Source organism: Leptidea sinapis, chromosome 38 (genome assembly GCF_905404315.1).
Source record: "Leptidea sinapis chromosome 38, ilLepSina1.1, whole genome shotgun sequence".
Lineage (NCBI taxonomy): Eukaryota > Metazoa > Arthropoda > Insecta > Lepidoptera > Pieridae > Leptidea > Leptidea sinapis.
The window spans coordinates 4,248,354-4,264,751 of record NC_066302.1 but is presented as its reverse complement, the minus strand read 5'-3'; the positions used below and the strand labels follow the sequence as shown (position 1 = coordinate 4,264,751).

At 37.1% G+C, this 16,398-nt stretch overlaps 2 protein-coding genes across 4 annotated transcripts; one reads left to right on the top strand and one right to left on the bottom strand.

Moving 5' to 3' along the window:
- Positions 1–2: 2 nt before the first annotated feature.
- LOC126975863 (alkylated DNA repair protein alkB homolog 8) lies at positions 3–14,858 on the bottom strand. 3 transcript variants are annotated; one of them, XM_050823937.1, is made up of 9 exons: positions 14,758–14,858; positions 14,577–14,675; positions 14,274–14,508; positions 13,889–14,203; positions 12,556–12,715; positions 5,680–5,920; positions 2,868–3,023; positions 1,094–1,258; positions 3–459 (listed from the first exon to the last, which is right to left on the bottom strand). In XM_050823937.1, the coding sequence occupies exons 3-9, from the start codon at positions 14,290–14,292 to the stop codon at positions 73–75; spliced, it is 1,443 nt and encodes a 480-aa protein (XP_050679894.1). In that variant the 5' UTR covers positions 14,293–14,508; positions 14,577–14,675; positions 14,758–14,858; the 3' UTR covers positions 3–72. The 3 variants fall into 3 exon arrangements, with proteins under 3 accessions (XP_050679894.1, XP_050679893.1, XP_050679895.1); XM_050823936.1 differs by having other exon boundaries at positions 14,587–14,836; XM_050823938.1 differs by lacking the exon at positions 3–459 and having other exon boundaries at positions 1,094–1,254; positions 14,587–14,839.
- On the top strand, positions 9,525–11,952 carry LOC126975872 (acetyl-CoA acetyltransferase, mitochondrial-like). Its single transcript, XM_050823956.1, has 2 exons — positions 9,525–9,717; positions 10,638–11,952. Exons 1-2 carry the CDS (start codon positions 9,547–9,549, stop codon positions 11,652–11,654), a joined length of 1,188 nt encoding a protein of 395 aa, XP_050679913.1. The 5' UTR covers positions 9,525–9,546; the 3' UTR covers positions 11,655–11,952.
- Positions 14,859–16,398: the final 1,540 nt, after the last annotated feature.

Sequence of the window (16,398 nt, the reverse complement as noted above, 5' to 3'; positions counted from 1 at the left end):
AATCAGCACCAAGTATTTATTATTTCAATATAAAAATATATACATTATTTTTTACACTTTACAGGTTTCTTACTAGGGTTTTGTACAAATAACACACCAATTACCTTCTTCGTAGAAACTTCTATCCACCGCCAGTCCTTCGCTCTCACACAAACTATCCAACTCTCCCTCCTCGAAGACATGATAATACCTGAGAAAGGTTCCTTCGTCGTCGCCCAACTTCTCATTGGTCACTTTCCGGCATTTCCAGGGCACCAGCACGTCGTTGTGTTTGAACTGCGTCCTGTTCTCGTGTACGGGCAGGTTGAGACCGCCGACAGTAGTGACAGTCTGGTCTGAGTGCCCGCTGCGGCAGATGTAGTTGGAGTTGGTTTGGTCCTTGGCCCAGACTGTAACAAGAGCTTTGCCCCCGGAGCGGAGTACACGAGCTATGGTTGCGATCGCCTGTTGTCTTCTTTTCTGTAAGCAGGTAAGCGATACGATTTAGGGGCCTTCAAGTCTAGAGCAGATTTTAAAGCTCCGCATCGCATTTCTTGAGCTTTCCGAGGGGAAAAAAACTTCATCTTTAGCCAACGATTGATAAAATTACAAAGTATTTATCGCTACGTTTATTAAACAACGACGTAGCTTATTTTATAACGAACGCGCCGGTATAAGTAACATGCGTATATTCCTCATAGTTTGTGAAGATTTGTTTATATTGTAACCGGACCCACTCAAGTGCCTGTGAGATGTGCGCGGCCGCAGTTGCGCCATTTTGAATTCTACGTGCGACCCGGTTCAGGGGATATAGCACATTGGAGAATTTGAATTTGAAGAGTACGAGATCTAATGTGGAAAAAAGTCCAATGTGGTAGTCCAAACCGCCTATATAGAGTTTTAGACTCTGGGCCCCTTCGACAAAAAAAAAACTATTACGATCCTACTGAGGGATGAGATGGAATGTCACGTTAGTCTAGACCTGCTAGCAGTCTGGTTGGCAGGAGGGAGGCTCACCTGGCAGGAGGGAGCTCACTTGACAGGAGCGAGCTCACTTGGCAGGAGCGAGGCCCACCTGGCAGGAGGGAGGCTGACCTGGCCGGAGGAAGCTCACCTGGCTGCAGAAGTGGTGCACGACAGCGACACAGATCACGACGTCGGCGCACAGAGCCCGCAGCCCCGCGTGCAGCAGGTCGAGGCGCACGCACTGCGCCGTGGGGACATCGCGCACGTGGCCCAGGCACTCCCACAACAAGCCCTCGCTCCTCTCCCCGGCTATCTGATCCATTGCATATCAAATTTCAATTCTCTGCTCATGTAGGATAAAAATAATATATTATGACACAAGTGAGCTAAGCTGCTCACTATACACGAGGCTGTGGGTTGCAGCCCGAGCTGCAGGCGAGGGCGTAAATCAGTTAACTGGCTAAGTTGCTCACAAATCAAAATATGTAGATGATTGATTACATATTATAGCCATACAGCCTACTTCGGAATTATAAATTTAGTGATAAACTGCATAATATATTTATATAACAAAATTTTTTGTATAATAAATATGATAAAAATAAATGTTTTTTCGTCTTAATTATGGACACACGTATTCCAAAAATGTAAATAGATTTAGCGACATAAAACCTTTTTTACTTAAAAAATATACAAATGCACTCTTGCTTGCTTGTGCTTAACTTTGTAGGGAATATTCTATTATACACTAGTGTATAATATTATGATGCACATGTGTGTTATAGTTCAGGTTATGGCCCTAAGAACGATGTTATAAGGCTGACTTTACGAGCAAGTGTGTTGAAAATACACTTACGGTAAAATGTATAGTTTACGAACCTTACATAGACCAGTCTCTCGTGCATATTTAAGAGAAGTGAACGACCCGCCCCACGACGCCGCTACAAACGCTGACATTTAAGACAACATTAGCACAAATCAAACATTATATTTTGCTTAGTACCTACTTGCAAAGTTGCAACTGATATATCCACCTAATTATGATAACCATGTATCATTGTCAGTACATAAGTATTTAAATATAACATTATATAAAAAGCACGACAGAACTGATAAAAAATTTTAAACTTGTAATTGTCTGCGCGACATCATAATACGAGGGGCACACTGAAATGATCGGGAATAGAATATTGAGTTATATTGAGTTACAATAAAACCGATGATGCTGAACTCAGAAAAAATAACCCGAAACTTCGCATCATCTTACATCACGATAATGCGGGCTCCCATACGGCTCGGAAGACAAATGATTTTTTGAAGCAGGAAAACGTTGAGCTGATGGGCCATCCTCCGTACAGTCCTGAGATTGACCTGAGCCCAAACGATTTCTTTACAATCCCTAGAATGAAATATTTATTACGCGGTCAACGGTTTGAAGACTGAAGAAGAGAGGAAGAAGACAGCTGTAGAAGCCTACAAATCAGCCATTTTGTCAACATCAACTTCAAACTGGAATTACTGTTTTAATGATTGGTTTGCACGAATGGAAAAGTGCATTAAGTTTAACGGAGAATACTTCGAAAAACGATAAAATACAATTTAGCTATACCGTGCATGTGGTTTTTCTTATTCCCGATAATTTCAGTGTGCCCCTCGTACAAACGGTTCTTTTGATTGATGATTTTTATAGTGTCTAGACCAGATTTTACTATGACGTCACAAAGATGGCGAACAGTCCACATTTGAGCGCCCGCGGATTAAATAGTTTAAAGATTTAAATGCAACAATTTTTTTTGAATATAACACTAACAGGTTCATGAATATTAACACTGAACATATACCAGGAAAATTTATTTTATTAATAATTTATATCTATCTATCTCAGTGTCTTTTACAGCTGTAAATCCCCGTTTTGCACCGACCTGTATGATGTCAGATCTGTTGAGGATGTTCTTCCCGTTCCCCGCGCCCAGGTCGAGCACCACAGAGCCGGGCTGCACCTGAGACATGAACTCCACAACCTTCGGCCACGGCTTGTGTCTTGTCTTGCTGAAGTGGCATGCGATTTTTTCGTACACCTAGAAATATATTGATATGCTATGAGCTACTGCATAAAATTATAACAATATTAAAATTAGTGCGCACTTTTACAAAGTTATAAACGATAATGAAATTCTGCAATAGCAGACAATATATTTCTTAATGATACCACAGATTGAGAATGGAGTCATCGCCCTCAGGCTATTAAATAATAAGTTTAATTGTACAATACTACTTTGTAAACATATTTATTCAATGAAAAAAAGAAAAGCCCGCTGAGTTTGTTGCGCCCATTCTTCTCAGGTCTGAGGCATTCATTTTGGAATGGATGGTAGTTTTTTGACTTTCAATAAGTGATGTCACATCCTATTTTGAATAAAAATATTTGAATTTGAATAATAGTAGGTACAATTGCAGAAGGCTCACTCCGCAAAATAAATGAAAGAAATAGGGACTCTTTTTGGGATATAATAAGTTCCAATTTAGATCGCACAGCGCTAATAACCAACATTTATAATCGCGTGACTCTTACTTCTTCTTACGACGTTAGGGTTGTATACTTTAAAAAATAATTTAATCTGAATATTTATTTAATAATAAGAAATAACATCATAATGAAGCCTGGCAAATCCTTGTGTCTACATTTTATTTAAATGAAATTTGTATTGTTAGTACGTATTATGAGTTTATCCTCCTCTTCAATAAAAAAGAAAAAGAAACCTTTTTTTTTATGGAATAGGAGTACAAACGAGCGTACGGGTCACCTGGTGTTAGGTGATCACCGCCGCCCACATTCTCTTGCAACACCAGAGGAATCACAAGAGCGTTGCCGGCCTTTAAGGAAGGTGTACGCGCTTTTTTTGAAGGTACCCATGTCGTATCGTCCCGGAAACACCGCACAAGCAAGCTCGTTCCACAGCTTAGTAGTACGTGGAAGAAAGCTCCTTGAAAACCGCACTGTGGAGGACCGCCACACATCCAGATGGTGGGGATGATATCCTAATTTGTGGCGTGTCGTGCGAAGGTGGAAGGTGGTAGCTTCAGATAACCTAAGTAAACAAAGTGTATATACTTGTAACTCGGGTAAGTTTTCCTCTGATTGGTCGCACTCGTGTATAGTCGATTAGGGCTGTCTTTTCACGAACGAGCGTTAAGTACATTGTTTTTAATGAAAATCAGGGACGACACGAGCCGGATGTTCAGCTGATGGTAATTGATATGCACTACCCATAACAATGCAGCGCTGCTCAGGATTCTTGAAAGACTCAAAAATTCTGAGCGGGACTATAACTGCGCTCGTCACCTTGAGGTCTACTCGCAAAATCGACAACGATACATACGGAACGATACGATAATACTCCGAATATATCCCAACTACCCTACTCTAACAAATGTTCGAATTCCTTATCGTTTATCGTTACCATAGACTAATATTTAGATTTTTTACGATGTTAGTGTGAATGAAATATGTTCAAACCTAAACATTACCTGTGCTACGTCGCTGTTTAGTGTCAAAAGTCAAAACATACTTTAGGCGCTAAGGACCATGCCAGACTCTGCACCACCAATTTGGTATCATTAACACATAAATGTTAAAAAATATGTAATGAATATAATATGACCATTTAAAATTGAATAAATAATACAAAACCCGCGGATAATAAAATGTAAAAAAAAGTAACTCAACCCTTCTCGTCGACTTCCTATTTCTCAGGCGGCCATTTGCATTATTTCTACGCATAAACGATCAACGAAATGACTTATATGACTTAGTAGTAAAAGAATCCTGTTGAATAGTAAATCACATATAATTATTTCAATTATATTTATAAAGTAAGTATGTATATTTTATGGCAAATATATCTATACAACTTGAAACGATATTAGCATCGACAGCCTAGAAGGTGTCGTTGAGATTATCGTAAAAGTGACGTAATGTTTCGTTCGTTCAATCATCGTTTCGACATTGAATACGATGTAACTAAGCTAGCTACGGCGCCCTTCCGACAGAAACACAGTAATGTTTACATAACTGTTTCACGGCAGATGTGGCGCTGTTGTGGTACCTATAATCTAGCCGACCGCCTATGCAAAGGAGCCTCCCCACTGGTAAAAGGTACCTACATGGACGAACGTGACCACAAAATAAAGAGAGAAAATACTTCCTCCTCAAACTCGAATATTTTTATTTAAAATTTTATCACTTATTGAAGGTCAAAAACTACCACCCATTCCAAAAAGTAGGTATGCCTCAGAACTGAGAAGAGCGGGTATAACGCAAGTAACTCAGCGGGTGTTTTTTTTTAATATGGTAACAATGTAATATTGTACAATAGAACCTATTATTAAGTAGCCTGAGGGCGGTCGCTCCATTCCCAATTTGTGGTGGTATCATTAAGAAAGTTAAACAATTTGTTATGTTATTAAAGTGATAACCTTCAATTTTACATAATAAAATTTTAAAACAAAATTTTATGAACGATTTTATGAAGCCACAACCTGAGAGTTGCAAAGCATACAAGATTTTATGACGATACGTCACTCGATCGGTTAGCACATTTGGAAGAGCACTCGCACGGAACGCGAGAGGTGGTGGGTTCGAGTCGCGCATCGTTCATAAAATTTAAGAAATATATGTTTATAGTAACCTCAGTAAAAGTAATTGATTAATGCTTGACTAAAATATACCCTTACTTGATGCACATGTAGCTCCTCTAATTGTGCTGCAACGTCTGTTTCCGAGGTTCGCGAATCACACAGCGTCTCATAGCGACACTCGCACGGGCCCTGCCGGGTTTCTCTGAACGTGAGAGAGACCCTAGTGGCTCTCTCTACTGTGTCGCTCGTGGCCACACGGACTCTTGCTCCGTTCTCAGTTCGCTCTTGGATAACGGGGTCCCAAGTACGGGGCTGAATGCCATGTTGCCAGTCGTATCTACAAGCATTTAATAAACACATAAAACCAATCCCTTTAATAAATAAAGAAATTAATAATAAATATATTTCGTTTATTTCAAAGATTACATATTCATTTTTTAGTCGTTGAGACTTCCCAGTAAGTTGTCTTAGGACACTTGTATTGGGAATATCTCGCAACTTCCTTAGCAGATACATTTTATTTAGTAAACAATATAGAAATAAACAGAAATTATTAAAAACCAAATTTTACAATTTACATTTAATTGTGTATGTGTGTGTGTGTGTGTGTGTGTGTGTGTGTGTGTGAGTGAGTGTGTTCATGTGGGTTTGAATTGGACCTTTAATTGGGTCCATCTATACAATGTGTGTATTTGTCATTACTTTTAGGGACATGAACTATAAAAGAAAATTAACCAGCTGGAAGCGGGTCACTGCTTAGTTCTTATTAAATACATTTCTAATAGTAATTAGGAACATAGTCAATTTCCGCATTGGAAATATTGTGGTTTATGAGATATAGGTAACCTGCTGGAATGCTGATCGACGCAGACATCCTTAGTAAAGACATTCCTATATTTTATATACCATTATTAATAATAAAACTTATACTTAGTCTGGCCATAAAGACTGTTACAATTAAAAATAAACAAAATATTACATTTGAATTTGGAATCTGTCATTTTTATAATATGATTATTCATTGGGTTTTCGCATTTTGGCGCCAATACATTGTACAATAATTTGCGATATTAAAAAGGAGTGGAGTGACAAAGAGAACAAGAGAGAAAAAGAATCGGTGTGACAGAAAAATAAAATACAAAATACCTTGTCAGAGTTTGTTCATATTAAGTTTCCAGAGCTCTACCGCAAAGCCATAAATGCCGTAATTGAGAACACTGATGGGAAACGAAACCACGGAGGGGCCCTACCAGATGAATCAAGTGAAAGGCCTAAATACTATGGACAGGCACCGATGAGGCAGATCAGAAGAAAATGTCAGCACTAGCATACTCAGCCGACGACGACCACGTTACTCAATCATGAGGGAACGATCGCAGACAGCGATAAGTAAGTAGTCAAATAATTGTACTTTCTTAAATTGTTATTTGCAACCGTGTGTTACCTGTTTAGTAATGGTTTTAATAGTAATAGTTATAACTTATATAGTTACTAGCTGACCCGACAGACATTGTTCTGTAGATAATTAACAATACTGTTTTATAGGAATTTGTCAATATTATTTTAAAACATCAAGAATTATTTCGTAAAAAATGCTCCCTGTTGTTATAATGAAATTGTTTCACAGCAGAACTGTCAAACCGTGCGTCACTAACTTCCCTCATAGAAAATATGTCCATACAAAACAAATATTGAAAATAAAAATAATTATGGGTCCCAATTCGAAATAAAAACTATCCTATCTCTCAAGTTGGACTAAACTGCACTCCGTGAAGTAATCCCCATTAAAATCCGTTCATTAATTTAGGAGTATATCGAAGACAAACAACGTGTCACGTTATTTATATATATTAAGATTTGTGTATCTTAAATTAAGCATCTGGTTGGTAAGCGTAAATAAATAAAGATCTATTAAATAAAATTCTCATGTTTGTAGTTAATCTCCTCCGAAACGGCTTTACCGATTTGCATGACCTTTTTTTGTGCATATTGGATAGGTCTGAGAATCGAACATCTATTTTTCATCCCTCTAAATGTTAAGGGTAGTCCACCCCTATTTTTTTTTTATTTTTTGATAAATTATTTTTTTATGATACAACATTAAAAAATACAAACAACCCTTAATTTTCAACCCTCTACGATCAACACCTATTTTTGTATCGCATTTTTATAATATTCTATTCCATCCACAGAGTTCGATAAATTTTATGTATCTACGATATATTCGGTAGGTCTGAGAATCTTAATTATTGAATTTCTTTTTAATTACTTTATATGGAAATACAACGTTTGCTGGGTCAGCTAATAATATAATATTGATACACTTTCATACAAATTATCTTGTCCCAAACTAGACATAGCCTGTGCTATGGGTTGCAAGACAATGATATATTTAATACAAATCCTTACTTAAACATAGATAAATACATATAAACATCCATGATTCAGAAACAAACATCCATATTCATGTATAATGCAGTGTCTGTAGTTATGTACACAGACAGTGTGTATGTAACTTACATAATATAAATGTGTATTTAATCTAACTAGTGACAAATAGATACCTACAACGTGGTATTATCTAAACGATTCATTTTATGTGCATGTGTTAAGTGCACTCCAGTTGCTAGGGTTGTTACTTCAATTGAAACTGGACAAACCTACAAATATGGCGCCCAAACTATATGAGTATCCAAATCTGTGATACACCTAGCTGTCAAGAGGTATGGGCAGATCGGACAGTTTACGAGACTAGAAGGACAGGGTAATAAACGGATAACTGTGACCAGAGATGACCGTTTTGTCAGTGTGCCTATAAACAGATCCTTCAATTCTACTAAGGTAAAACGAAACTCCAATAAGTTCGAGGCATAAAATCTTGAGAAGAAGACAGAAATCAGCTGGAATATACTCACACTTACCTACCAGAGGCCCCCCTCTTGCCACATGCCATCGAGTAGCTCGTTTTGATTACTCGCAATCATGAAAATAGGTAAGACGAATCTTGGAGTCAAGTTCTATTCACGGATGAGTCCAGATTTTGTTTAATGCCAGAATCCAGATAATGATAGAAGGAATATAGTGTGGAGACGCCTGGGAAAGAGGTATACACAGTGCAACATCATTGGAAAAGAGGCATATGGTGGAGGGGAGGTAATGGTATGGGGAGGTATTTGTATGGGGGGACGTAGCGAACTCTGCATAATTAAGAATGGGACATTAACGGCGGCACGATAAACTTGTAATACCATTAGCCCTTTTGATAAAGGATGGTTTTGCTTTTATGCATGATAAAGCACGACTCCATACTGCAGCTTGAGTCTCGTGCCAGAGCTTGGCGAGTTAACATCTCCTGAGGGTGCCTCGTAGAGGCGAAACATGTGTCGGATTGTTTGAAGAATTGGCGGAATTAACATTAAAGAATTATTAAACTCAAATTAAGTCCAACTTATTGGAGTTTCGTTCTTACCTCAGTAGAAGTCAAGGATCTGTTTATAAGCACACTAATAAAACGGTCATCTCTGGTCACAGTTATCAGTTTACGTCCCTGTCCTTCTAGTCTCGTAAACTGTCCGGTCTGCCCTTACCTCTTGACAGCTAGGTGTATCACAGATTTGGATACTCATAAAGTTTGGGGGCCATATTTGTAGGTTTGTCCAGTTTCAATTGAAGTTACAACCCTAGCAACTGGAGTGCACTTAATTGGATAACTTATGAGGAACCAAGATGGTCTTTTTTTTAAATAACGACAGTTCCGCGCGTCAAAATAAAACCTATAGAATTTTGGAGAAAATGCAAAAGAAATAAGTGCGCTCATATTTAAAACAACTGAATGTTCATCCTTAGAGTTAAGAGTTATATAAGCATACCTACGTACGAGAATCAAATGTTAACTGCGTCGTTATACTGTCGTATCAATTACAAATCAGTACATAGATAGATGTTAATTGGACCACATGTAACATGGAGTTCAAATCTGTTTCGATAAATGAAGTTGTGATAGTATCCGCTGTGAGGACGCCTATAGGATCGTTCGGGGGAGCTCTGTCGAGTTTATCAGCGACGAAGCTGGGTGCTATTGCTGTTGAAGCAGCTGTCGAAAGAGCTGGCATACCCAAGGAAGAAATCAAAGAGGTATTTATAGGTATAGCGCTATCGCATGGTATAAGGATCCACTTAGTAATAGTTTGTACGTCTACTGACTGTCGTACCGTTTATATGAAAAAGATATATTCAGACCTCCATAAAAATAGCATAACATAATGAATATAATAATATCATCTGTAACATACACAAATAAAACAGAAAAAAATATTTTATGATTGATGCGGGACTCGAACCCGCGACCTCTCGCGTTCCGTGCGAGCGCTCTTTCCAACAGAGCCAACCGTGCGCAATATTTACATATTAGGAAATTGACTTGAGATGTCGCTCTTGCAAATCTAAATAATTTGTTATGTTGTAACCCTCACTTCTGGAGTTGAGCAGGTTATCAACAGTATAATAGATCCTGTAGACGAAGCCACAACCTGAGAGTTGAATAAAGCATACAAGATTTTATAAACGATACGTCACCTGAACGGTTGGCGCAGTTGGAAAGAGCGCTCACACGGAACGCGAGAGGTCGCGGGTTCGAGTGTCGAACTCTAGGGCGAGGGGAACAAGTCCGGCCTATGTGTCATGGTCGTAAATGAACTGGTTAATCCCTTCATGGAAAACACTGCTTTTATTGGTATAAAACGTTTAACTTAACAGTTATTTTACATATTGGTTCACAAATTGGTTCTAAACGTAGGTGATAGGTACTCATAACTCTCTGAAGGTAATTTTTTACCCTCTCTTTCTCAAGATTAAAAATCGCATAGGTATTAGTGCTCCATCACCTTACAGATATTATATTAAGAATATCTTGTAGAAATATGCTGCTACTGTAAATAATTATATAAAAAGTGGCAGTGACTTCTTTGCCACTTGTACTCATTAAGGCTATCTTATGTAAAAGTAAATATAGGACTTTGACATTCATAAATGTTATTTTCTGATTTATATTTCAGGCTATAATTGGCAACGTGTGCTCCGCGAACCTCGGTCAGGCACCAGCCCGACAAGCAGTAATATTTGCCGGACTGCCGAGCTCTACAATATGCTCCACTATAAACAAGGTATGTTCGTCCGGAATGAAGGCTGTCATCTTCGCAATCCAAACGCTACAAGTTGGCGCCCATGACGTGGTACTAGCTGGAGGAATGGAATCCATGTCCAACATTCCCTTTTACCTAAAAAGAGGTAAAATTCCTTACGGAGGAACAGCACTCCTCGATGGGATTCTTCAGGATGGTTTAACTGACGTGTACAACCAGTACCACATGGGCGACTGCGCTGAGAACGCAGTAAAGAAATTCAATTTTTCGAGAGAAGAGCAGGATGAACATGCCATGAACAGTTACCGGAAGACGGCAGCGGCTTATGAGGCGAACGTGTTTTTTAAAGAACTCGTCGCGGTAAGTGTGCCTCAGAAGAAAGGTCCACCTATTCTAGTCACGGAAGATGAAGAATACAAAAATATAGATTTCGAAAAGTTCACAAAATTATCGCCAGCGTTCCAAAAAGACGGTACAATCACTGCAGGGAATTCGTCTCCATTGAACGACGGCGGGGCTGCCGTTGTTCTAATGACAGCCGAAGCAGCAAATAGGACGAAAACAAAACCACTCGCTAGAGTTATTGGCTATGCAGATGGTGAGAGGGATCCTATCGACTTTACACTAGCTCCGGCTGTAGCAATAACAAATTTACTAGAGAAGACTGGGGTGAACAAACATGATATAGCTCTCTGGGAGATAAACGAGCCATTTAGTATGGTGACGATGGCGAACCAGAGGCTATTAGGAATAGATCCAGCAAAGATCAATATTCATGGTAGTGCAGTAAGCATGGGCCATCCTATTGGAATGTCTGGAACTCGGCTGATAGCTCATTTATGTCATGTCTTGAATAAATGCGAGTTGGGTGTAGCGACAACTTGCAATGGAGGAGGAGGGGCGTCTTGTATCATGATTGAGAAGCTTTAAAATAATCAGTCATTTGATCGACTCATATATGAAATATTTAAATAATTAAATGTTTATGCTATTATTATACCTGACTTCTATTAGGTATTGACTTAGAAATAGAACTACAGAAGTACTTACTTCATTATACAGTTTATTGTGGTACATAAACAAACCTTTTACAATTAGGTAAATGGACAGTAACATAAAGCTAATTATACAAGCTTCAGGCCGCGACTCCGCGAGGCTTCTAATAGTCCGCGCTCCAATCTACACTATATCTTTATAAAGAGGTCTAATATTGTTTGCAAAATTTTATGTTGATTAGTTAAGTCATGAAGGGGCAACTAACGAACTACATCATAATATATGATCACAATTATCTGTGGTTATCAATGACGATAATATTACGGCAATACACATATTACGACACATCATTTGCAGTCTGATATCGGAATGGTAAAAGTGTGCATAAAGACATTGTAAGCACACTTTTCTCCTTTGTCGTGTGTCAACTGTCCAAATTGGGTTCTAAAGTCAACATAGTATGAAACCTGAACTGATTAAATATGTTTAACATTGCTGCTTAGTGTTTGTTGAACATGAATATTTTAAGCAACTGGAATTGGTAAATACGACTAATGTATAGATATAGCAGTCAAAACTTATTACGGTGTAATTTGTGGCATGTCCCTTCCATATTTCGGCTTTATTTTTATGTGTGATTTATTTATATGTATAGAATTCATTTGTGGTAATAATTGTAGGATTTTAAAACAATGTAATATTATTTGACATGCACCAATACTTGGTATTATTAAGGTGTATTTAAATCCAAAAAAATAGTAAATAGTTTTCTAAATTTCTTAAATATTAATCAATAATTTGCATTAACTAAATGGTAAAAATGCATCACACATACCTTGCTTCTCCTTGCATTATAAGCATTGACCTTCTTGGAACAACTATGGGTATGTAACTGCCAGAGTGATGTCTCCAATCCATTACAATTGTCGAGCCCAAAGACAGTGATATTATAGTGTTACCAAAAGGGCTATGTTTATCTACATGTGATGGGATACCTGACAAAGAGTTAATAATAAATATTTATAAATGGAAAATATATATAAAAAATTTATTTAATGCCCACAACTTCATTTCCATGAAATTTCAATTTACACCATATTCTGCCATTATATTATTTAATATGTTTAAGTTAAATACAAGTATATACACCATTATTACAAACAACTAAAAAAACTGGTTTATTGGTGACAATAATTCAGTGAAAATAATAATGATGACAAAAATTATGTCACAAAAATAACAGATCATTAATTAATTAAATTCACAATTTTATGCGTAAAATGCTTTTTATGGTTCCATTTTTGCCATTTGGCTATGGATGGATTTGTCATATCTGTCTGTCTGTATGTCACAGCATTTTTTTTCCGAAACTATAAGAACTATGCTGTTGAAACTTGGTAAGTAGATGTATTCTGTGAACCACATTAAGATTTTCACACCCTAATAAATAAAAAAAACAATAAGTTTTGGGGGTTACAATGCTTAGAACTGAAACTCAAAAAACTTTTCCTTTAAAGATCAACAATCAATGGTACAATGTGACAATTGCCCAACAGAGACCCCAGCCCATTCAAACACTTAGGGATTAAAACAAGTTTTTATTTACAAGCTTAATACAATAGCATATCAAGTTTTAACACACATATGTTTCCATTTAGCTATAAATGTCTTTTTACTACTATTAAAATAGGTAATAAGATGTCAACATTGTTAAGAAGGTAGTAAGCCTTTAGCCTACGCACCTTCTTGGTAAACTAACGTTATAATTGTCAAGTGTTTATGTGTTGACATCTGTCTGAAAAGAATTATGTTTCGATTCCGTATTTGTTTCATATTGTAATTATATTATAAATATAATATACTTGTGTTTACTTCCACATCAGTTCAGTATTCGTTAATAAACATGACTATCCTCAATGAAATGAAAAGGAAAGTAAATAATAGCTGATTGAAATCAATCTTTTGAAACAATTTGTTGTTTTTCTAGTAATAACCCTCACTTCTGCGATTCAATACACACGGAATGCGAAAGGTTGCGGATTCACTTCCAGTATTGTCCATAAATTTTGTTTTAAAATTTAAATTCTGCAATCTTATTAAATCAATCTTTATTAATATTGCCAGTTCTAAACTATTTCTGACAACATTATTTTAATATTAGCACTTACCCTGTCCTGGTTCATATTTATTAACAGTTAATTGATCTGGAATATTTACAATAAGACCTTTTTCTTTTAGTCTCTCCCATAGAATACTACATTCTTCTGGTATTTTATTTTCTAACGGTGCTTTTAAGTCAACATCATTGGTACCATACCGAAATTCAAAGCCATAATGTTTGACATTACGATTTTTTAGATTACACTCATCAACCCAATCAAATAATTTTAAGAATTGTATCTCCTCTTCAATAGAAATAAAGTCATGCAAAATATGTAATTCACTCGGCAAATCTGTTATGTATATTGTTTCATCACTTGGTACTAAAAATATTATTAAAAATTAATATTAAATATTATTAGAACACATTATTACAATATTTAGATACTTTACCTTTTGTCACATAGCTCATATAAATTATTATACCATTTTGAGTTGCTTTACCATTGTACGTATCGAAAAACAATTTTGAATGTTCGATACTACCAAATATTGCAAAAGAATGTGACTCTCCTTTTTCAGCAATATACTTTGAGAGATTAACATTGGGTAACTTTTCCAGTATTATTTCTTGTAGTTCATTTTTTGTAAATCCTGTTGCTTGCCCAACATTGCACAGTACTATTTCCTAAAACAAATATTTTAATATGCAATCGTACGCATAAAATCAAATATTTCAAATGATTCAATAAATACCTTAACTTACTGTTGTAGGTTCATCAATGCATGCAACATTCTTATGTTCTTTTAACCTAACAGCAAACCTCCTGCACTTACGTACTATACGTTTGGCATCTGCATTCATTTTTATAGATCAAATAATATCAATTTAAGTATATATTTTAAACTTTTTAAATCGAATAATAAAAGTAATAACCTAAAAAGTTTGGTCCCTTGGATTCGATCGACTTATTCGATTGTATTCGATAGTCGATACCGATAGACGACTATTTATATTTTTTATTTAATTATTGTCGACATTTTGGCATTTCACTGTTTTGACACAACAGCTGTTTCATTTTTTTTTTAATTAACCCATCCATTATAATCTAACAGCATGTATATTTGTTTCAGGTATAATAAGAAAATAAATCTGTTTTGATTCTGGGCACCGGTCATTACTATAATCACTTATAAAATCGTTTACACCGATCAAATGACACACTCTAAGCTTGTTGGTCTACTGAAACGTGACATTGGCGAGTTGTGGTGCCCCTTCCACAGAAGCCACTAGAAAGAATAGAATAGAATAGAACCCATTATAGGCAGGCTATAGTCGTTTGGCCTTAACAAGTCATAGCCATAGATTTTCTATCCCACAGTCGTAGCAATTAGCAATGCCAATCATCGAACAAGAGATTGCATGTGTCAGTGTGAAATGTTTATATATGCATTGTAAGTGTTGGGTCACTAATGCTGGATATGTATTGTAACCGATCAAAATAGCGACACACCATAAATCAAATCAAATCAAAATAATTTTATTCATGTAGGTCACGGAAATGCCACTTATGAATGGCAAGAAACTCATTGCCACTCTTTCGAAAAAAAAAAATAGATTTTCACCGTTTTACAAATAATTTCAATTACAATATAATATCTACCCAAAATATGATTTTTCTTAGAAAAACATACGTTTTTTTTACTTTACTTCACATTCTTGTGCACAACGCCCACAAAGTAATGAAATTTGTGGCGTTTTTGTCATTTTATATGAACTGCCGGGAAATTTATCTTTTCTTAGTTATTTAAAGTTTTTGCAAAATAATCTCCCGAACTTAAAGGAAGAAGTGCCTGAGGAGGTAAGGGAATCCCATTGGCTACAGAATGCTGGCTGCCCTGCACATTATGGTACAAACGTCCGTAAATTAAATACAAAACAAAATATTTTCGTTGGACGTCAGGAAATCGAGCGGGCCGGATGGCATTTCTCCAATCGTGCTTAGAACGTGTGCCCCTGAGTTGACGCCGGTGCTAACGCGTTTATTCCGGCACTCATATTCAAAAGGCGTAGTCCCTTACTCATGGAAGTCCACCCTTGTCCATCCGATCTAAAAAAAAGGAGACAGTTCGGGTCCGGCAAACTACAGGACTATTGCTATTACCTCCCTGCTCTCCAAAATCACGGAGAGCATAATTAACCACCAGCTCTTGGTATACCTAGAAGATTACCAGTTGATTAACGACCGACAGTACAGCTATCGCCGTGGTCAGTCGGCAGGCGGTCTTCAAGTATACCTAACACATAGATGGGCGGCGGCTATTGAAAGATAGGAGCAAGGCCTGGCAGTTAGCCTGGATATAGCGAAGGCCTTTGATCGTGTATGGCACAAGGTGCTCCTCTCAATACTTCCATCAGTTGGGCTTCCCGAGAGTTTATGCAAGTGGACCTCCAGCTTGTCCAATTTAACCCCCAGAAGACTCAAGTTTGCGCGTTTACCACAAAAAAAACCCATGTCGTATCACCGCTCATCGACAACACTTCCCATAGAGCCTCGCCTAGTATTGGAATACTGGG

Bases quoted from the DNA above. Each gene is read 5' to 3' on its own strand.
- LOC126975863 (XM_050823936.1), bottom strand. From the start codon at position 14,685: ATGAATGCAGATGCCAAACGTATAGTACGTAAGTGCAGGAGGTTTGCT. The intron at 5,921-12,555 runs GTATGTGTGATG...AAATGCTTGTAG, and splicing joins ATAATGCAAGGAGAAGCAAG to ATACGACTGGCAACATGGCA. The intron at 1,259-2,867 runs GTCGGTGCAAAA...GCAATGGATCAG, and splicing joins ACAGATCTGACATCATACAG to ATAGCCGGGGAGAGGAGCGA.
- LOC126975872 (XM_050823956.1), top strand. From the start codon at position 9,547: ATGGAGTTCAAATCTGTTTCGATAAATGAAGTTGTGATAGTATCCGCT. The intron at 9,718-10,637 runs GTATTTATAGGT...TTTATATTTCAG, and splicing joins CCAAGGAAGAAATCAAAGAG to GCTATAATTGGCAACGTGTG.